Source organism: Penicilliopsis zonata (genome assembly GCF_001890105.1).
Source record: "Penicilliopsis zonata CBS 506.65 unplaced genomic scaffold ASPZOscaffold_1, whole genome shotgun sequence".
Taxonomy (NCBI): Eukaryota; Fungi; Ascomycota; class Eurotiomycetes; order Eurotiales; family Aspergillaceae; genus Penicilliopsis; species Penicilliopsis zonata.
Genome location: NW_019208911.1, coordinates 470,690 through 490,926, shown reverse-complemented (window position 1 = coordinate 490,926; position 20,237 = coordinate 470,690). Strand labels below are relative to the sequence as shown.

Here is a 20,237-nt window from a genome sequence, read left to right as displayed (position 1 = left end):
AGTTTGCGCTAAAAAAACATACATAATGAAGTTGAATTAAATTTTAAATATACTTCTTTTTTTGGTGGTTTGATTCTCATTTACATGGTCTCGAATCTATATCCCATCGCAAACTCCAGTATCATAGACTGAGTCAAGATCAAGGGGAATCACGCCGGCAGCCACGGCATCTATCAACAAGCGTCAGTATCGGTAGAGCAAGAGCACTTTACGCAAATTTGTACCAAAAGGCGGAAAGAAAAGAACGAAGTACCTTTATACGACCAGCGGTAGTCATCCAGCTGGGCCTTCCACGTCCAGAAGATCCAGCCATGTTGCTTCTCGTACGCCATGACCTGCGCCGCGAACCATTTCCTGTAAAAGGCGACGTTGGTGTCCGGGTCCCAGTCGGAATCCCACTGGACGTCATCCGGGGGACTGAGGCTCCATTCTCCGACGATGGTAGGGCTGTCGTCGCCGCGGTCGTCGGTGCATGAGGCGTTCAGGTAACTATCCTTGGAGACGGGGATGCTCGCGTCGTACTTGAGATAGCGGTGGTCGTCGTAGGCGGCGTAGTAAAGGTCCGTCAGGTTCTCTTTCGGGTTTCCGGCCCCCCAGAGCTCGTTCATCATCTGAATGTGCACGTAGTCTTCTCTGCGGACTTGGAGGGCCATCTCGACGGCGCGAATTCTCTAAGAAGAGTCTACTTTCAGTTTTTGTTTGACGAAAAGATAGGTAAAAAAAGGGGGAAATGTACATACTTCAAAGGCCCGAGGATAGTATGTCTCCCGCATACTTGCAACCTCATCTGGGTCTTGTAACGGCTCGTTGACAATCTCCAGCATGCCGACATTGCGGAAGTTGTGGTTCACGTGGACCTCCAGAACTAACTGCTCGAGAAACAGCAGCGCACGCTCGTACTGGTATTCGTTGTAGAACTCGACTTTGGGGACGTACTAGATGGAGGAAGAAGAAAGTTGTTTAGTCTGTGTTGGTTTCATGGTATAAATTCTCAAGTAAGATCATCGTAACGATCCACAAAATACGTACCCGACCAGTATCAGGATTCTCAGTCACCTGCGCGCCCGTCGCTCCGTGCAAATCGAGAATGATATACAGTCCGGCATCACTCGCCCATCCGCAGAAACGCTCCAGATATGGGAACCCGCCTTGTGGGAAGGCTTCTGTTGACGGGTCGACGATGTCCTCGAGCATCCAGAAGCCGATAGGGACACGGATGGTGTTGAGACCATAGGATGCAATCTCGCGAATATCCTCCCGGGTGATCCACGAGTCCCAGTGAATTGCAAAGGCAGCATTGGCAGCGTCCTGGCCCATCTCCCGCACACAATTTGTTTCGCAATACTGGGTGCCGCAGCCTATATCGTCCCAGGCGGTCTCGGCGATCCAAGGCTCGAACACAAACTGGGCCCCCATATCAACCCCACGGATGGTGCCATTGCTCTTGGTGAAGAGGTTGGTGCCGCCCAGCGAGGTGATTTCCCGGTCAATCTCGGGCAGCCAGGCCGCAGCAAGGTTGGAGAATACTCCAAGAGCAAACAAAACCAAAGGAGTGGCCATAGTTGGGATGTAGTTAGTTACTGGAGACAAAGGGAGAATTGACGGCCAAATTCGCTGGACACCAGGTCCGTCATATGTTTTTTCTTTCTTCCTTTATCTTCTACTTCATCCTGGAAAAAGAAAGCTCATTTGACATATGGCAGGCCAGTTTTAAATCCATCCCTCGTTCTACGGAGTAGATTCGGCCATAAGCGCCGGGCAGCAACATCGCACTAACAGATCGCCAAGGCCGATGTAGATCTGAAACGGGCTGGAGATTAGTAGAGGGGCGCCCAAACATGCCAATCACAGAGCCTAGAACGATGCTGTCATTAGAAGGCGAAACTGCCTGATAGCGACCTAACGAGAGGCCGGCTTTCCTGATTCGGGCCGATAGATTGTGGAAGCGTACAGGCGTCAGTATCATAAACACACACGACTATTCATGAGAGTATGGAAACCGAAATTGAACTAGATTCCGCTGACAGCTTGGCAAGGCCCTGACCGCGTAATCGTTGCAAAATTTATGCTAATTCACCCTTCGGGAGGGAGGTGGAGAGAGGGGTCTTTTTCACGTAAAACGAACATTCCCACCCAGCATCAACTCAAACACAATGTGATATGATACGTCTTAATATCAGCATGCCTTGATAGAGAATATCCATAATATCATGTTTGATCGAGTTGGCACCAAGTCATATGAAGCATGTGTACCATGTGCTGTGTTATCATCAGTTACACTGATGATCAGACCGGTTTTATCATCCGTTGCACCGATGATCAGTCTCCCGAAGACGGCATCGTTACTCAAGAGATCGACATGATTGATAACACAAAGTTTGCACTAGAACACAGCGTACGTACTTCGTAGCCCGAACCGTGTCTTATGGGTCAACTTGGCTGTCATGGGAAATTGAGAGAGGATGAACCTGAGGCCGGCATAGTACATACCTGCTAAGCGGGGTGACTTGATTTCTGTCCACTATCCACGCAGCACATCTGCAGTGAATCGTCACAATAAGCACCATTTTGCTCCATATCGACTTACAGACGAGTGCTAAAGAACTCTGCCTTGTGTGGAACCCCTGGAACAGTGTAGATCACCCGGCACTTTGCCTGCCATGCTTTGTCAGGACCCATCGACAGACTGCCACGGCCAGTGTCGGGCATACTTCCAAGCCTATTTCCAGGATGAAAAGTATCTAGATGTGAGGGCAACGCTGATGTTCATGCAACCTGGCTTGCAGCAATTGCATATCTCGGAGGGACTGTCGGCGTATGAGTTGTGATTTGAGCTTCTAAAGCTCATAGACATGCGCCTAGAGTGATTAAACGAAGTAAATGAGAACATAGAGGCTGTGGAAATAGTGTCGTCCTCGTTGTCGCCGCCACCCGTCCTACTCTCTGTCAGCGTATATTCCAAACCACGAGTATTGAGCACATCTATGTTGTGTCTCTCTATTCAAAGCATAAGAGACGAAATAGGAGTCAAAGAGAACTCAGGGGAGCTGGGTGGGAATGAAGTATTGTCGAGGTGAAGAGAGCTTGAAAGATGTTGTCAGGCAGAAGAAGAACGAAGTAGTCACGAGGCGCACGTTGCGGAAGACTTCAACTCAACCGTCGTTTGACTTTGACCACCAACAAAATTCTACACCAAAATTATCAAGATTCATGTTTTTGCTCTAGATTCTGTCGAGCCAAGTATTTCTACCAGTTTACAGATAAAATCACACCCTCGGCTTACATCAAAGAAACAAGAAGCTCCCAAGAGGCTCCCAACTTGCGTTGGCAGACTGGTAAGCTAGAGAGAGGCCATTTCGACCATGGGAAACAATGAAAGCAGGCTAAACTGTATGATTATATAGTCTCCAACTTTGAGGAACCTTCTTCGACGAACCTATCCCGTGACAGGTGGCTCCCCAGGAGTGAGGTTACCGCTGTGGCATAGCTGTCTGGGTCGATTCTGGATATTATCGACGTCTGGCTGGTCGATTCTCGATATTATCGACGTCTACCATATAGCCCGCAGCTACTGTTTCTGTGGCTACAGCCACAGCTTTGAACGCGTCTTTCTCAACGGCCAAGGGGTTCTACACATCGCGTCAAGGTCAAGCAAGAAGGAAGGATCCTGCCTCCACAGACCAGTCTCTTGATAGCCAATAATGGCTAGCTATGTGTTCTACTACATGCGAGGAGGGAGATCTATTTCGTTCGTTGCCTTGGCCACGCCCTGCTCCTTCTAGTCGTGGGGGCCGTTAAGCCGTGCTTGATTTTTTGACAGGTAGGAACAAGCACTGTTGCACAAGCAACGGTGTACTCTGTACTCCGTTCTTACGTTTCAACTTTTAGTCTGCATAAGAGTACTGAGTATCAGTGGAAAGTAGTGAATATACTTTACTATTCTACTACCTCTGGTTCTACCTAGGTACCTAGTACTACACTTCTACTACCGACTCGGCAGTTGACCAACCCACTCGGAAGAATATCCCCAATCAATCGCACAGGGATTCCTACTCAAGCTAGCATTACCAAGCCTTCCAGGGGATAGGGTTAGCAGGGAAAACTATAGGATAGGAGGGGTAGACAAGTACTACATAGTAATATCTAGAATCGTGCCCCGTCATACGACCCTCGGCGTTGACTCGGCTGCCCTCTCGGCCGTACTGGGTTCTATGCTTTTTAACATCGGCCGAGTCGGAGTAAAGAAGAGGGAGAGTGTTAAAGAGGAGGCCGGATATATATTACCTAGTAGTTTATGTTATATATTTTCCCGTGCTCTCTCCCTCTCTCTCCCTCTCTTTCCCCGCGTTATATCCTGTATTGGAACGAGCCCCGAAATCCTCCCCCCCCTACACAACACAATATAAATACTACCATACAAATCGATAAATACTCGCCCAGCACTCCCAATACTAGTCAACGCTAATTAACTCATCAATATACTCCGTATCGCCAATCGCTATACAGGAGACGTTTTGCCCGGGATGGGAGGAAACCGCATGACATCCGACACCTGGTCGAGGATACTGCGCATTTCCCACTCGCCGATCGAGGGCTGAACCATTGCTGTGGTTGTCGCGGGGCTTCCATCCGTCGCAGCGGGGGAGGGGAACAGCACACTAGGTGGGGAAAACATGGTGGTGGGGACAGATGGTACTGAGGATATCGATACGGGGGGTACTAAGGGTGCTGAGGATACGGGGGAAACCACCGATTGTGGTAATAAAGATGGTTGGGGGGCTGTATGGGGAGGATGAAGGGGAGGAGTAGAATGTTGAGGAGGATGAGGAGGAGTAGAATGTTGAGGCGGAGGAGGAGGAGGCTTCCTCGCTCGAAAGGCAGCGCTGACCTCGCGCAGCGACCGCAGAGAAGAAGCGAGATGTTTGGCCGAATCGGTGCGGTTATTGTGGTGAGCTTCGCCGTCAGCATGGACGTGGTCGGCTAGGACGCGCTCGAGCTTGTCGATGAGGGCCCAGGTCTGCGGGTGGTTCTGGCCCTGTTCGGTCGCGACGAGCAGAAAGGCCGAGGCGATGGTTCGCTGCAGACTGATCCAGGAACGCGAGCTGTGGGAGCTGATGGAGTGCAGCTCGACAAAGGCCTCGATGGTGCCTACGAGACTGGCCAGGCACTCCTCGCGGATGAGGGCGCGGCGCTGCTCGTCCATGTGGGCGCTCGGGTCGAGCGAGACACGGCACAGGACCGAGACCAGGTAGGATGAATGCAGCCGCAGCTCCATGCGTTCGATGTGCTCGGCGAGGGTTGTGCAGTGCTCACGCGACCGCAGGTGCGGCGTCGTCTCGGCCAGGATACGTTGCAGGCGCTGCTTGTATTCGCGGATCTCGTGGTAGCGCGTGTGGAAGTGACCCGGGTGCATGCGCGACCGCATCACCTCGAGCGCCAGCGAGACGACGCGGCACAGCGTCTCGAAATACGACCGACACCCGGGCATCGATTTGCGGTCGTAGGGGATCTCCGGCTGACTGACCATGGTGATCGACGGCCGGTCATACGCAAGGGAGAAGTGACTGTTCTGGAAGGCCATTGCCCACCACACCCGCCGGCGGATGTCCTGCTCGGTGCGCGAGAACTTGGTCGAGTCGACGTGCAGTCCGAGCACCATGCACATCCGTTCCGTCATGCCTAGCAGGGTATACGACGCTCCCGCATTCATATTATATGACAAGACGTTACTGATAATCAACAGGACCTGGATCACTTCCATCGAGGGGTTCGAGACGTAGTTTATCATCCGAAGACACTGATAGGAACAGGAGACTTATGACAGTCAGCAGCTGACAGTGGAACGCAACGCAAAACTCGGCACACTCACTGTACACCCACGAGGTTAGCTCGCGCTCGCTACCAGGCAGGTCCGATAATTGACAGCCCGAGGCGAGAAGGGCGAAGAGAAGACTCAGGAAAGCCAGATTCATGCCGAACGGCTTGACGAGCCCCGTCGCGTCGGGCTTGTAGACCCCGCCCGCCATCATGCGGTTGTGTAGTAGCCGGTTCATGCTAAGCTCGACGGCAGGGACATCGTATAGGACGGGGTATAGGACGGCACCGATATCCTTGTAGAAACCGAAGAATCTAAAAAAAATTATTAGAATTGCCAACACTCGACACAATGAAGCTGGATAGGAAAAAAAATTTAAAAAAAAAAAAAAAATACCTGCGACATTTGTGATCATCAGGGAGAACGGCGACGACAGCGGCGAGATTGAAGCCCAGCGGATCCGAAGACCACAGATCAACAAAGGGATAACTAGCCGCCTCATTGCCCAGGGCCAGATCAGCGAGAAGATCGTCCTTGGGAAGCACCTGGGCGATCGCCTCGGAGGTTTTGGCACTGTTGAGGATATCGACCAGGGCGGCGCGTGACCCCAGATGCACCGCGCCCGTGTTGAGCACGTTGGCGCCGTACACGCCCTCGGCCTGCGGCGAGCGTGAGTCCTTACGTGCTAACAGTCCAGCCTGTGTTGTCTCAGCCTCGTCGGCCTCTTCTCCCTCGTCCGACTCGTCGTCATCTGCCTCGTCTTCTCCCTCCTCTCCGGCCTCGAGTTTCCCTGCACTACGGTCCCAGGCCGCTGCAGCAGAAGACATTCCATCACGCCGCGAGTGACTGTCAAACAGCGATTGCAGACTAGCGAGGATCTGCTCCATGGCGACCATCTTCGAACAGATTTCGTCCCATTCCCCCTGAGCCAGATTGACCGTATCCGGGGTATCATGGAGGGTGTCCGGGTCAACGGCAGCCGACGAGACTCCATCTAGAAACAGCGACGACCGCGCAGACGAGTAATATGACTGAGCCGAGGGAGGAGGAGGATGAGGAGGAAGATGAGCATGCGGGAAAGAAACCGAAGAAGTCACTGTCGCTGTCGTCGTCGTGGTGGTGTTCGGTCTGGTAGGCAAGGTGGTGGTGGTGGTAACCAGGGACGGCGGGGGTACGCCGTAGGTACAGCTGTTGGGCTGGCCGCGCTTGACGCAGTTGCCACAGGGGACATTACGGTCGCAGCGCACCTTGCTGGCGCGGCATGGGAGACAGGTTTTGCACTCGCGTGGCCTGCGTCGGATGGGGTAGGCGGGCATCTCGACTGGGTCGTAGGAAACAGGCAGTGTACGGAGTATTATTCCGTGCCACGGCTTTGACGGGTGTGTGTGCACTGTGTTAGGTACTGTGCAGTGGATCACTGAATACACAGACGGTCACGGTCGGCGATCGAGGATGAGACACACGGAGCACAGGGAACGGGGGGGGTGGAGGGAAGAGAGCCTCGGAGAATTAGGAGAATTATAATCGGATCGACACATCGAGAAGATGGTCGATTTGTCTAGCAAACATTAGCCTGTAACCGTCATTGCCGCTGCTGCTGCTGCTGCTGCAGTTCTCGACCTGTCAATCCTGGTGGGGGACATCGGCAAAACAGGCGAGAGACTTGGTAGTACTTACTCAGCACATAGGATGTACAGTCACTTACTAACTAAGCATTATCCTATTATTCGGTTATTTAATAGTACTGCATAGTTACCATAGTATGTACCTAGTAGTTACCTAGTAGTTACCTAGGTAGTTAGTGGAGTTGGTTCTTGTAGATAGCTATAATAATGTATTAGTATTGCATTTGCAATCAAGCAGAGTGCTACATATAAAGATTTAAATTATATTGAACATGGACTAGTAGAGATACCCTAAATATACTGTAGATAAATAGTATAGAGTGAGCACTTGCATTACTACTAAATATATATATATATTACTACCTACAGGCTACTAGTTATAGACCTATATAGATACCTGTGCACTGTTCATCTCAGTACGCTCTGTCTACTACATACAGTACAGGACGGAGTAGGTAGGCACGATATCGGAGTAGGACGGAGGATACGGAAGATACGGAGGATACGGAGGATACGGAGGATACGGAGGATACGGAGGATACGGAGGATGCAGGGGAGAATGCGGGCAAGAATTACCGAGTTTACACCGGCACCCTTCCGGAAAGAGAAATTATATGCCTTAGGTATAAGGCACACGGCCGAATCCCAACTTCATGTGAAGGCTTTGCCTTGACTTTGATCAATTCTACAGGATAGAAATAGCCTACGACGCTCTTTCGGTACTAGCTACAGTACTGTGGGATGGTCAATTGATGTTCAGTGATAGCGGAGGGTGTTTCGCAGTATAAGGGGAGCTGTCTGTACTAGTAGTCCAGTATCACTTCATCTCTATAGAAACTATTTCATGCGCGACATCAACCGAATAACTTAATCTATCATATCCCAGGAATAGATGATGTCATACTCCCAACTAAGATACCTTTATCTAGTTGTAAACTCTAGACCAGTTAGGGGTGGTAGTAAGAAGTTCCTCATATCTCCGTATAGTGAGTGGTGTGACGATGTGATGGTCATCCGATACAAGCCTCACCTGACGCTAGGAACAGCCTGCACGACTCGGGGAGGAACAAGGTAAAAAGCACATGACTATTTAGATATTTGCACCACATAAAATATAAATACTAATTGTCTAATTATCACACTCCAGCAACAGCTACAGCTACAGCAACAGCAACAGCCACACACTACACACTACACACTACACAGTTCCCTACTTCGAACAATGCCTCCAGACCTCCAAGGCATAATTATCACCCTGTGCGTCGGGCTCGGCGTCTTCCTCTTCATTCTCGTGTACGTCTGAGAAAGCGGGGAAAAAAAAGGACAATACTCGATAAATATGAACGAACTAACAGATATCTATATAGAACGGTGATTCTGTTCGTCTGGGTCCTCCCCCGTGCTCCAAACGATGACCCCGAATCGAAACTCGCCGGTAGCACGACAGACGAGAATCTCTCGAAACTCGCAAAGGTGGCGCCAAAGTCCTGTCTGCGCGAGTGGTGGGCGACACAGAAGGAGAAAATGAAGTTGACGGAACACGACACCAATTTTGTCTGGTATTGCCCCTTGATCCATCATCAGAAGCTACTAGTATAGAGGCCTCTGTTCATGTGCTAATCCTTATGCTGCTATAGTGCCATTTGTCTCGATCCTATTGCCGAGTCGGCATCCATCCACGCCCTGAAATGTAACCATGTCTTCCATGACCAGTGTCTAGAGGAGTGGTTCCTGCATTTCCATTTCACCTGCCCGTTATGCCATGCGGCGTTTTACGATGCCGACGCTTGATGATTATGACGCTACGATTGTTACATTTAGATTGAAAATTAAAGAATAATGAATAATGAATTACGATTTGATGAAATATAGTGTCAATGTGATGGGAAAGTACCTATCTAAGATCTAGGAACTATATGCGGGACTGCCCACCAGTCATGCCAGCGCATCTTGGAGCCCAGCTCAGGAATCTCCACGCGAACAGGTACCCCCTCCGAAGAGCGAGCTGCCAATGCCTTCTTGATACTCTCGATCGCAATGCTTGTCCCAATACACGCCCGCATCGTGTCCTTGACCTCCCGCTTCCAGTCCTCCTCGATCGATCGCGGCGCGTGCGTTGTCCCCGCCGCGGTAGGCGACGGTACAAGAAACACGCCCCGCGCCAGGATTGTCTCCCACGCCTTGCGCGCCTCGGCAATCGCCCGCGTCGCGCGTTCCAGCACCGTCGCGTCGCTGTCCCCCTCCAGATCGGCCTCGCCGCGGTACTCGGCATACGGCACCGGTTCCGGAAGCGAGATCGGGAGGAAGGGTTTCATCCGCAGCTCGTACCGGAGTCGTTCGCTGGAATACGCTTGGTTCGGGGAAGACGCCCGTGGGAGCACTCCGTGTCGAGCCAGAAGCACGTACAACGCATGCAGCGCAATGGCAAACGCGTCGATCGCAATCAGCTGCGTCGTTAGTCTCTCCAGCAGACGCAGCGAGGTGTGGAACGCTCCCTCCCGCTCTGAAGCGTTGGCCTTGGTCCCCCCGGGCAGCGTCAACACCGCCGCCGGGCCCCTGCTGGCGGCGAGCGTGAACGTCCGGATTCGATCGATATGCGCGAGATGCGCGGAGCAGATGTGGGACAGGTACCAGTACATGCCGGGCAGCTCTTCGGGAGCATAGATCGAGAGCTCAAACCCTAGCTGGAGGATCGTTCGCAGCTGTGTCAGTTTCTGGTGGTACGCCCAGCTGCTCAGTGGGTACGAGTACGCTGGTTCACCGCCATGCAGCTTCAACGGAGGCTCGAGAGTGAGAGCGCGGAGTTCTGTGTCTAGTTCCTCGGCCTGAAAAGGCATTAGAAGTAAAACAAACAAAGAATTTTATTTTCCATCCTACCTCCATTTGTAGAGTGTCCCAGTCGACCGCTGTATGGCAAAGCGTCCTGCGAAATCGGCACCGGTTCAGGCAGATGCTGCGAAACGTGTCTAAAAATGGCTGCAAATCTATTAATAGCCGAATATATGAAATGAAAAGAATAAAGGCATACCTGTGAGAAGCGTTTGACGAAATCGTCCATCTGCTGTGCGATTCGGAACCGGGGGTCGCTTGGCAGTTCGATATTGTCCATATTCGCTTGGAGGAGAATGTTATGGGGTAGCACGAGCTGCGCCAGGTCGTCGTACATGAAGTTCTTGATGGAGAGGGACCCTAGTACTCGCATGTCACTGAAGACGATGGTCTGAAGGAGCGAGCGGATGTACACAGACGGCTGCGGCTTCCTAGACATCAAAGTCCACACAGAAATCTAGAATGTTAGGCAACTCTAATGACAAGGCTATTAGGTAACCTTACCATGACATTATAAGGACAGCTATACTCCAGGACCTGCTGGATATCAATCGCATCCTGACACAAGCGCCGGAGGTGGCTGAGCGCATTTTCGATGCTGATGTTCACCATGGGACGAGGAGGAACCGTGCTAGCGAGTTTCCTCTGAATCTTCAGACTGAACGCCTCGGGGACCGCTTGGCCCAGTGGCGATGACTTTTCCAGGGCAGAAATATGCGATATACATGAAGAGAGATGCTTCGTCGATCGTGTCTGTAAAACCTTGCTGTTCTGCTCCAGCGCAGTCAAGAAGTCTCGCCGGAACAGCAGTCTGACTCGCAGCGCTTTTGTCAAGGGGTCATCAATGCTGTTCTCTGGCCCATCCACCCAATCGAGGGCCTGGTTGATGATCTTTAGAATCGCGTCGACATCAAACTCGGATAGTAGACTGCGATTATAGAGCTGGGTCACAAAATCTTCTTCCTAGATCCAGTCAATCGGTGATCTTTCTCAAAGAAAGGGCTCCGAAACCACAAATGGCACACCTCGTAGAAATATTCCGATACCACTTGCCCGTGGACCAGATCACACGCCTTAACCAGACCCAAACAGTATGCGCGCAGGACAAGCTGAACCAGTACATTATCCTTGTCGTCTGTCTCGCGGGAGAAAGTCGCCTGCTCCATCGTCTTCGGTATCGGCCATAGCAGTTTATCCAGGTATATCGACGTGAAGAGGGTTTGCGATAGAGGATGCCCCATATGCCATGCCATCTGAAATGTCTCTTGCTTAGCGAGACAGTTCGGAGGTCAATCGAAATTCGAAGATACAAAAAACAAACACACCTCGTGACAGAGTAGCCCGTCCATAATGCCCACAACCTGCTCCGGTCTCAATTCCTGAGTGACGTCGTAGCTATCCTGCAGGGCTTCCGCCAGGTCTTCTCCCGGGGCGATGAATCCACTGTCCATCTTGGGATCCATGATCTATTCCCCACCGGCCGATCGCCAACATCAGCTTTTTTTTTATCCCTCTCTCCCTATCGTAGACAATGCTTTCGATATAGCCCCGCGGAACGTACCTCCAGAGCGCCCACCGCCTCAAACAATGTAAAGTATTCATCTTTGACGAGCTGACCGGCAACAAGCTCTAGAAGAGAAAAAGACACCCTCAGTCAATAATCAATTTCAATTCTTGTTCTCAAGTAACGAAACTCACTCGACGCCGCCTGTGTGAAATGCTCCGTGATATCGTGGGGGACAATAGACTGCGTCACAACCCTCATCGCTGTGCTGCGGATCTCGCTATTGGGCAGCATGGCTGTAGCGATGATATTCTCCGCAGCCCACTGCCTCACATTCCCCGAGGCAAGAAAAAATAATAAATAAAAAACCAAATCCCAGACGGAGGGAGAAACGAGAGACAAGAAAAAAAAGGTTGTTCGTGACGGGGCGGAGCGGGGAGACCGGGTGGGTTGTTGGAGATCTTGAACTGCGGGCGGCGCGTGCTGCCGCTGGGCATTTAACCAACCCTTTGGACTACGTGGGGGCATTTACGAAGAGGATAACACATAGAAAATGTAGAGAGCAGTAGAGAAAAAAAAACCCGGGCACTGTATTCTAATCCATGCCGGCCGTATTGCTACAATATACACATCGTCCCCGAGGCTTGGGGGGGAAACCAAATCTCTCCCACGCGGGTCTGCTCAATTGACCGTCCGAACCCAAGTCTCTCTAGCGGTAATTTGTCCCCGGCACATCATCGTCTATTTCGACTCGGCCTGGGCGATGGCAGCCGCGTTGTTGGCCTCGGCAAGGTTCTTGACTTCGCCCTGCTTGCCGTTCTGTATCGGGGCGAAAAAAAAAAACAAGACAATCCGTTAGTCATCCGATGTCATCCAAATGATCTGTATCCCGGCGGTCCGGTGAACGTGTGCAGTGCGATACGAACCTCCCACTTGGCAAAACGCAGTTCCTGCTGTCCACGGCGCTCGGCCTGGAGACGGGGCCCCTCCTTGAGGGACCGGCGGACGGCGCGGGAGGCAACGGCCAGGTAGCGGTTGTAGCTAGAGAAAAGAGAGACCAGGTCAGCGATAGTGCAGGCGGCACAGGCGAGCAATGACGCAGAGAAGGAAAAAATCGGCACGTACGTCAAACCGGCGGACTTCCAGGCGAACGTCATCTTGAAGAATTGGGTGGAGGGTGGACGGGGGGTGGAATTGGACAAGGGGGTGGTGGTTCGGCTTCTTCGCAGGTGAAGCTTTTGGAAGGTTTCGGAGGATCGGGAAGTCGCGGTCATGTGCCGCACGTGACCTGCAGCCGCCCCCCGACGACGACCGCTCCGTAGATCAGCATCAACCACCGATCCACGCTGATTTAGCGAGCAACGTCGCTTAGGGACTGATTTGCGAGGGCGATTCTAATCACAGAGGGGTATCAGGGTCCAGGGACGCGGCTCTGCTCGCAAAGACCCACTTTGAAGCCCCGCGTAGCAGCGTGTAGACGAGAGAGTATCAGGAGTTCCCGATTAGGAAATGTGTCTGATATGGGATCTATGCTCTACAACAACGGTTCAAGTCCATGAAACCCCGTATCTTGACTTCAAATTCCTCTGGGAGTACGATATAGGTCTGGTGTATATGCTGGACAAGTTGTGAGCTTTAATGCTAGTATTCAGAGCCGTAATTCCCCATGTAGACCAGGTTCTAAGGTCCCAGGTGAAGGTGGGGGGGTCCTGATTAACTGATGCCATCTTCTATATAGAACGCCACGCGCTACCGGCTAAGCGAGATCATGTCAAACATCATGTCAAACATGATGCTAATCACACAGTGGTTTGTAGAGACGCGTGAGTGATCTTAAGACGCGTTAGTTAATGTAGTTTTCACTCTCACTCTCCTTTTAAACTCCTACACCATTGCACTCACTGTGAATAACTTCACTTATCCTCACCATCGCTTGAATCCTATCCTAACCCTTCAATATTGTCAAGATCCTTTAAATAACATCAAGATCCTCTAAATATCATCACAAGATGACACGCCCTCCTCAGCAGCGAAAGCTGAGAGAGTTGAGACCAGCAATTCCACAGCCTGCTGCACAACCTACTGCACAACTCACTACACAGTCTATTGCACAGCCTGTTGTGTCACAGAGCTCTAATAATCCATGTAAGTTGCATCCCCAGATTAGTCCTAAATGGGCTCCAATCCTAGACGTGGATCTCTCAGTTCCTGCAAGTGTCTGTTGGGGTTCACTGCATCTCATACCTGTCTGGATATCTCTCAGTTGAGCCTCATCTGACTCTTGCTTTCTTAGTCCACGAGTTCGGGCAGGGGATCCCCCAGCTTTTTCCTGAAGCCTCTGCCAAGAATGAAAGTGAGGATCAAACTGAAAGTGTGGTGAGTGGATTAAAATCCTCAGTATCTGATCGTTTTGCTAATCGGACTAGGCGCCTCCGTCGAATGCTGAAAGCAAGAAGAAGACGAAGAAGAAGAGAACTAAACGTCCTACAACCAGAGTTATCACCCGTTGGAAAGGTAAGTGACTTCTCCCCATAAGCAATAAAGCCCCCCCTCCTCTCTTCTCCCAGCCTCATTCCACCTGACGGCCAGACTTTGCTTTGAATAAGTTCAAGGAGAGGACACTGGCGCATTCATGCATTGAGTCATGTTGAATGTGTGAGATGGTGGCTTCCATAAAAAGATAAGAATAAACTATGTGGTCTGATACTGACTGTTTAAAAGCGAATTACAATGACATGCTCCTCCTTTGCATTCAGGCATATTATAACCATATTAAGGTGAAGATACCATGGACGGAGATTGGCAAGATCATGAAGGAATGTTATAAGGGTAATTTTTCAGAAGGGGCAATTGTTCAGCATATTAAAAAGCTGCGTGATTTTCGGAAGAACGCTGGTCTGCCCATTCCACCACCTTTGCGCCGAAGCGCCGAAGGATTGGCTGCTGCTCGGGCCGCTGATCAGCCCGATGAAGATGTTGAGGATGTTGAGGATTTTGAGGATTTTGAGGATTTTGAGGATTTTGAGGATTTTGAGGATTTTGAGGATTTTGAGGATTTTGAGGATGTTGAAGATGTTGAAGAAGTTGAAGAAGATGTTGAAGATGTTGATGGAGATGCCAATGCCGAGGGCCTTTTCGAGAATCCCGTGGCTCAAGCTAAGCCATCGGCAAAGAAGTGCACCACAAAGAGAAAGAGGGCTTCCAGTCCTATCAACGGTGACAATGTCGAGGCAGCGCCCCTCCTTGACGAACAAGTCCAGAGACCCATCAAGAAAACTCGAACCACGAAAGCCGCCAGCAAGAAGAAGGAGCAGAAGAAGACGATCAAAAATGAGCTCGGCGCAACCAACCAGACGACTGAATATGCTGCGGGGCCTTGCAACAATGCTGCTGTCATGCCTCAGGTGGACAACGAGATTGGACATCATTTGTCTACTTCTTCCGACGAAACTGTCCAACAGACTCAGGATCCTACTTTGGCCTTCACCCAGTACCAACCCTTGCCCGACTGGAACCTTTTCAATCTTAACAATCCGATGGCCACGCCGTTCTTTTTGGGTCCCGAGCTAGCCAACGGGTTATCTATCACAACTAACCCTTCTTCCATGGGTCATGGCTATGTCGGTTCGACGATGCCAGCCACTGAGCAGACGGCTTTGGCGCACAACACAAACACCAACATGTTGGATTATAGCGCTGGATGTCAAGCTTTTGAAACATTTGGCAATACTCCTGGATGCCATGTGCCTGATCTTGGTGCAAATATTTCTGGTGAATTGATGCATAAACAGACTTCGTCTCAGCAGTTCACCAGTCAGAACTATTCCCAGAGCCAAGGTACTGGCAGTCACTCGGGGAACTATAATCAGATGTCTCAGCCCTTTTCTCGCCAGCTCCCCAATCAGCCTTTTGGCTATTCTGCGATCCCAGTCCCTGCTAATCACTCTGGGGTCTATAATGGGGAGTCTGGACACCTTTCGTCTGCACAGCTTCCTAGTCAGCCGTCTGGCTATTCACAAAACCAAGGTGCTGTTGATCCTGTTCTGCATGAATTAGATGAGACTTTGCATTACATGGATGCAACTATCAATAAAGAGGAAAATTTACCTGGCGCTGAACATAGAGTTGGTGCTGAAGGCCAGATCTCACCTCTCCTCGGACTTGATGATGAGATCGGCGACTTTCATTACGAAGTTCATGACAAAATAGAGCCCTATTACGGTACCGTCACCGAAACCGAAATGTTTGCTGTGCTTCAAGCCAGTCTTCATGAGGATGATGAAGTCGCCAACCGTTAGGAAGAAAGGACTATCCATCTATGATGACATTCATATTGAAATTGGTGTCATGAATAGTCCTATGACTGATGATGATGATGATGATGATGATGGTGGTGGTGGTGGTGGTGGTGGTGATGATGATGATGATGGCTTCGATAGACTAGCTGCTAAGGAGAATCATGCTCATGACTCCTAAATCAAGGCAGAAAGGTGTTCTCTTGGCGTTCAAACAAGCCTAAGCTGGTTCTTTAACTGGCATTTAACTGGCATTCAGCTGGCATTCACAATCGTGATGATGAGATAGTGTTTATTCTCTTGTTTTCAATGCTCTTACTTTTGCTTACCTTTCCTTTCTTTTTCTTATTATTTCTTCTTGCCTTTTTTCTTGTTGATCATGGGGACCAAACTGTTACTACCTTGGCCCCAAAAAAAAATTTCTTTCTTGCCTATTTCTGGTATGACACAGGGACTGGTGTTGGATTCACTTGTGGTGTTTCCCCCCCCTTTGGTCTCAAATTGATGTTTCCTGTTGTCCAGCATTTGACTTTCCACAGATCGAAGCCACTTGCTAAGCCCTGGTCTTCGATGTACTGGCTGTTTTTTCTCTGAGGGATTGTGTACCTAAATGCAGTTGATAAGAATGCCACTTTATTATGAAAATCCATTTGTCCCGTCCATATGAAAAGATACATGGCGAGTGTTAACGACAAGGAGAATATAAATCTGTCAGCAAGGCAGTCGAACTGATATGAAACAAATCAGAGGAGGGAGACTTGAGCGATAGAAGAGGCAGAAGAAAGGGCTCTTTTCTGCAAAGGTCTCGTTCTTTCTTAGCTACCTAGGGAGACACCTACAGTCCACCAGGGGAAATTGGGGATTGTAGCTGTCTGACGGTTCGTTTAATGAAGCCATACTGACAGCAAGACAGTTGAAACTTATCGACAATATGGATATCCACTGTAAATAGTAGATAGTCTTAGAGGACAAGGCATAAGTGGTTAGCTAGGCCATAGTTTATACAATTTGCAGAGATAGACTGCTGGGAGGGAAACAGATTATGATAAAATAAAGCTTCTTCCTTATATTGAGGCCAAATGAAGTGTTATTACTGTTTTTATCCACGTTGTTGACTCATTATTATTGTTGCATCCAGTGCCCACGTTCAACTTGCCGTCCAGCCGGTGTTTTCCCTCGGGTTCCGATCACGTGACATTCTATGCGCTTCTGCCGCCAAGACGTCCGGGGATCGAGAAGCGCCTGGAAAATTTTCGAGACTTTGGCTTCATCTCCCCCAGCTCTTTCCCTGCCTACCTCTCCTCCTCTGCTTCCATCCTCAACCTGTCGTTGCTTTGGGAGTTCCGGTCAGGATTGATTGAATTCAGTTTCCATCAATTCTAATTCTCTTGTCTCTGTTTAATTATCTCTTTTTACTACACACAAGATGCAGAGAGCTCTCTCTTCCCGGACTTCTGTCCTCTCGGCCGCCAAGCGTGCCCCCTTCGCCAGATCGCCGTTGAGCATTCAACAGCAGCGTTTTGCTCACAAGGTATGTTTCTGAATGCTTTTGAGAGCTCCAAGCTGTCGGACTCCTGCGAAATGCGCGATTCCGTAGCTCCCGACTCGCGTCACAACACAAGCTAACAGCTTCCATAGGAGCTCAAGTTTGGCGTTGAAGCTCGCGCCCAGCTCCTCAAGGGTGTCGACACTCTCGCCAGGGCCGTTACCTCGACTCTCGGACCTAAGGGCCGCAATGTTCTGATCGAATCTCCCTACGGTTCCCCCAAGATCACCAAGGGTGCGTTGCTTTGGATCTGAAGATTCTTTTCTTCACAATAGGATCATAACAGTCTGGACACATTGCTGATTTGAGTAGATGGTGTCAGTGTGGCCAAGGCCATTACCCTCGAGGACAAGTTCGAGAACCTCGGCGCTCGCCTCATTCAGGAGGTCGCTTCCAAGACCAATGAGACCGCTGGTGATGGTACCACTACCGCGACCGTCCTCGCCCGTGCCATCTTCTCCGAGACCGTCAAGAACGTTGCCGCTGGATGCAACCCCATGGACCTCCGCCGCGGTATCCAGGCCGCTGTCGACGCCGCTGTTGACTACCTCCAGCAGAACAAGCGCGACATCACCACCGGAGAGGAGATCGCTCAGGTCGCTACCATCTCGGCCAATGGTGACACCCACGTTGGTAAGCTCATCTCCACCGCCATGGAGAAGGTTGGCAAGGAGGGTGTCATCACCGTCAAGGAGGGCAAGACCCTCGAGGATGAGCTCGAGGTGACTGAGGGTATGCGCTTCGACCGTGGCTACACCTCTCCCTACTTCATCACCGACGCCAAGTCCCAGAAGGTCGAGTTTGAGAAGCCCCTGATCCTCCTCTCCGAGAAGAAGATCTCTGCTGTCCAGGATATCATCCCCGCCCTTGAGGCCTCCACCACTCTCCGCCGTCCTCTCGTCATCATTGCCGAGGACATCGAGGGTGAGGCTCTCGCCGTCTGCATCCTGAACAAGCTCCGTGGTCAGCTCCAGGTTGCCGCTGTCAAGGCCCCTGGCTTCGGTGACAACCGCAAGAGCATCCTCGGTGACCTTGGTGTCCTGACCAACGGTACCGTCTTCACTGACGAGCTGGACATCAAGCTTGAGAAGCTCACCCCCGACATGCTCGGCTCCACTGGTTCCATCACCATCACCAAGGAGGACACCATCATCCTCAACGGTGAGGGCAGCAAGGACTCCATTGCCCAGCGCTGCGAGCAGATCCGTGGCGTCATGGCTGACCCTACCACCTCCGAGTACGAGAAGGAGAAGCTCCAGGAGCGTCTCGCTAAGCTCTCTGGCGGTGTCGCCGTCATCAAGGTCGGCGGTGCCTCCGAGGTTGAGGTCGGTGAGAAGAAGGACCGTGTCGTTGATGCCCTCAACGCCACCCGTGCCGCCGTTGAGGAGGGTATCCTCCCTGGTGGTGGTACTGCCCTGCTCAAGGCCGCCGCCAACGGCCTTGCCAACGTCAAGCCTGCCAACTTCGACCAGCAGCTCGGTGTGAGCATCATCAAGAGCGCCATCACCCGCCCTGCTCGTACCATTGTCGAGAACGCTGGCCTTGAGGGCAGCGTCATTGTCGGCAAGCTCACCGATGATTTCGCCGCCGACTTCAACCGTGGCTTCGACAGCTCCAAGGGCGAGTATGTCGACATGATCTCTGCCGGTATTGTCGATCCCCTCAAGGTTGTTCGCACCGCTCTCGTTGACGCCAGCGGTGTGGCCTCCCTCCTGGGTACCACCGAGGTCGCCATCGTCGATGCCCCCGAGCCCAAGGGTCCCCCTGCCCCCCCTGCTGGCGGCATGGGCGGCATGGGCGGCATGGGTGGCGGCATGTTCTAAGCTGATCTTAGGCCGCTGTCCCATCCATGATCTCCTCCTTTCACCTTCCCAAGGGTTATTCTGCCTTTTTGAGCGTGTCTTGCATAGTATGAGCATTTCCTTTTCTTCTTCTATATTCTGCTTTTTTTTTCCCTTCCCTTTTCGCCCAAATGTCTTCTACAACAACCTACCTCTCTCCTCCTCTATCCTCCCTCTTGTTTTTCCCTCGTCTTCCGCACACCCCATCTCCACTCTACTAAGGGCGTCCTTTTGGGCATAGAAAAAGGTCTCAAGGTCCAGTGTACCATATATGTATTTTAGTTAATGCCCACCAGCTGCTTCTGTAGCTGGTGGTACCAAATTTGCGTTTGATGAAGACTTCCTTGTCCTATAGCCTCGTAGCTGGTCCGATTCTATTGAGCCTGTAGTCCGCTCCGTACGCTAGTCACATTAAATGAAAGCCTAGACCTGGATAGACTCGGGTGCAAGCCTTCAATATATCGATAGCTGCCAACTAATATTGGTAGATGTGCTCGTAGTCTAGAACGCTTTTATTACTCTGTGCCTGTCCATGGTGAGGCATTCGCGTGCGCCACGTAACTGTCTATACGAAGTACATTATGTAGGTGCCCTCGTCTAGCTAGAGGATGATCCATAAATCTTGGTTGAAGTGCAGATGGCCCAGCCATCTAAGAGCTCGGTCCTATTTCTCTTTTGACAGAGAAGTATTATCGACAGCCCCCTTTCTCTCCCTCCTGCATAGAACAGTCTTTTATCATTTATGGCTTTGTACCACGTGATGGATCAGATTATAGCAGATC

At 51.0% G+C, this 20,237-nt stretch overlaps 7 protein-coding genes across 7 annotated transcripts; 3 read left to right on the top strand and 4 right to left on the bottom strand.

The window, feature by feature from the left end:
• Positions 1–96: 96 nt before the first annotated feature.
• Positions 97–1,560, bottom strand: ASPZODRAFT_56556 (hypothetical protein; the record flags this gene model as incomplete). Its single annotated transcript, XM_022728620.1, has 4 exons — positions 97–170; positions 254–671; positions 741–935; positions 1,030–1,560. The coding sequence occupies 4 exons, from the start codon at positions 1,558–1,560 to the stop codon at positions 97–99; spliced, it is 1,218 nt and encodes a 405-aa protein (XP_022585107.1).
• A 2,938-nt stretch (positions 1,561–4,498) lies between these two features.
• ASPZODRAFT_55209 (hypothetical protein) lies at positions 4,499–7,131 on the bottom strand (the record flags this gene model as incomplete). Its single annotated transcript, XM_022728527.1, has 4 exons — positions 4,499–5,814; positions 5,870–6,129; positions 6,212–6,500; positions 6,615–7,131. The coding sequence occupies 4 exons, from the start codon at positions 7,129–7,131 to the stop codon at positions 4,499–4,501; spliced, it is 2,382 nt and encodes a 793-aa protein (XP_022585106.1).
• Positions 7,132–8,606: 1,475 nt separating this feature from the next.
• ASPZODRAFT_21150 (hypothetical protein) lies at positions 8,607–9,231 on the top strand (the record flags this gene model as incomplete). Its single annotated transcript, XM_022727764.1, has 3 exons — positions 8,607–8,733; positions 8,808–8,999; positions 9,078–9,231. The coding sequence occupies exons 1-3, from the start codon at positions 8,663–8,665 to the stop codon at positions 9,229–9,231; spliced, it is 417 nt and encodes a 138-aa protein (XP_022585105.1). The 5' UTR covers positions 8,607–8,662.
• On the bottom strand, positions 8,916–12,228 carry ASPZODRAFT_106353 (hypothetical protein). The gene is made up of 8 exons (XM_022720930.1): positions 11,968–12,228; positions 11,831–11,898; positions 11,595–11,735; positions 11,295–11,522; positions 10,774–11,232; positions 10,469–10,726; positions 10,318–10,416; positions 8,916–10,265 (listed from the first exon to the last, which is right to left on the bottom strand). Exons 1-8 carry the CDS (start codon positions 12,065–12,067, stop codon positions 9,339–9,341), a joined length of 2,280 nt encoding a protein of 759 aa, XP_022585104.1. The 5' UTR covers positions 12,068–12,228; the 3' UTR covers positions 8,916–9,338.
• Positions 12,229–12,514: 286 nt separating this feature from the next.
• Positions 12,515–12,930, bottom strand: ASPZODRAFT_54538 (hypothetical protein; the record flags this gene model as incomplete). The annotated part of the gene is made up of 3 exons (XM_022728471.1): positions 12,515–12,592; positions 12,700–12,814; positions 12,899–12,930. 3 exons carry the CDS (start codon positions 12,928–12,930, stop codon positions 12,515–12,517), a joined length of 225 nt encoding a protein of 74 aa, XP_022585103.1.
• Positions 12,931–13,782: 852 nt separating this feature from the next.
• On the top strand, positions 13,783–16,071 carry ASPZODRAFT_11458 (hypothetical protein; the record flags this gene model as incomplete). The annotated part of the gene is made up of 4 exons (XM_022721086.1): positions 13,783–13,918; positions 14,067–14,149; positions 14,200–14,287; positions 14,495–16,071. 4 exons carry the CDS (start codon positions 13,783–13,785, stop codon positions 16,069–16,071), a joined length of 1,884 nt encoding a protein of 627 aa, XP_022585102.1.
• Positions 16,072–17,446: 1,375 nt separating this feature from the next.
• On the top strand, positions 17,447–19,733 carry ASPZODRAFT_126484 (hypothetical protein). Its single transcript, XM_022721508.1, has 3 exons — positions 17,447–17,599; positions 17,707–17,848; positions 17,927–19,733. The coding sequence occupies exons 1-3, from the start codon at positions 17,495–17,497 to the stop codon at positions 19,435–19,437; spliced, it is 1,758 nt and encodes a 585-aa protein (XP_022585101.1). The 5' UTR covers positions 17,447–17,494; the 3' UTR covers positions 19,438–19,733.
• Positions 19,734–20,237: the final 504 nt, after the last annotated feature.

Coding starts and splice junctions, on each gene's coding strand:
- ASPZODRAFT_106353 (XM_022720930.1), bottom strand. CDS start 12,067: ATGCTGCCCAATAGCGAGATCCGCAGCACAGCGATGAGGGTTGTGACG. Junction 11,523..11,594: donor ACGGGCTACTCTGTCACGAG/GTGTGTTTGTTT, acceptor GAGACATTTCAG/ATGGCATGGCATATGGGGCA. Junction 10,727..10,773: donor GCTGTCCTTATAATGTCATG/GTAAGGTTACCT, acceptor CTAACATTCTAG/ATTTCTGTGTGGACTTTGAT.
- ASPZODRAFT_126484 (XM_022721508.1), top strand. CDS start 17,495: ATGCAGAGAGCTCTCTCTTCCCGGACTTCTGTCCTCTCGGCCGCCAAG. Junction 17,600..17,706: donor AGCAGCGTTTTGCTCACAAG/GTATGTTTCTGA, acceptor CAGCTTCCATAG/GAGCTCAAGTTTGGCGTTGA. Junction 17,849..17,926: donor TTCCCCCAAGATCACCAAGG/GTGCGTTGCTTT, acceptor TGATTTGAGTAG/ATGGTGTCAGTGTGGCCAAG.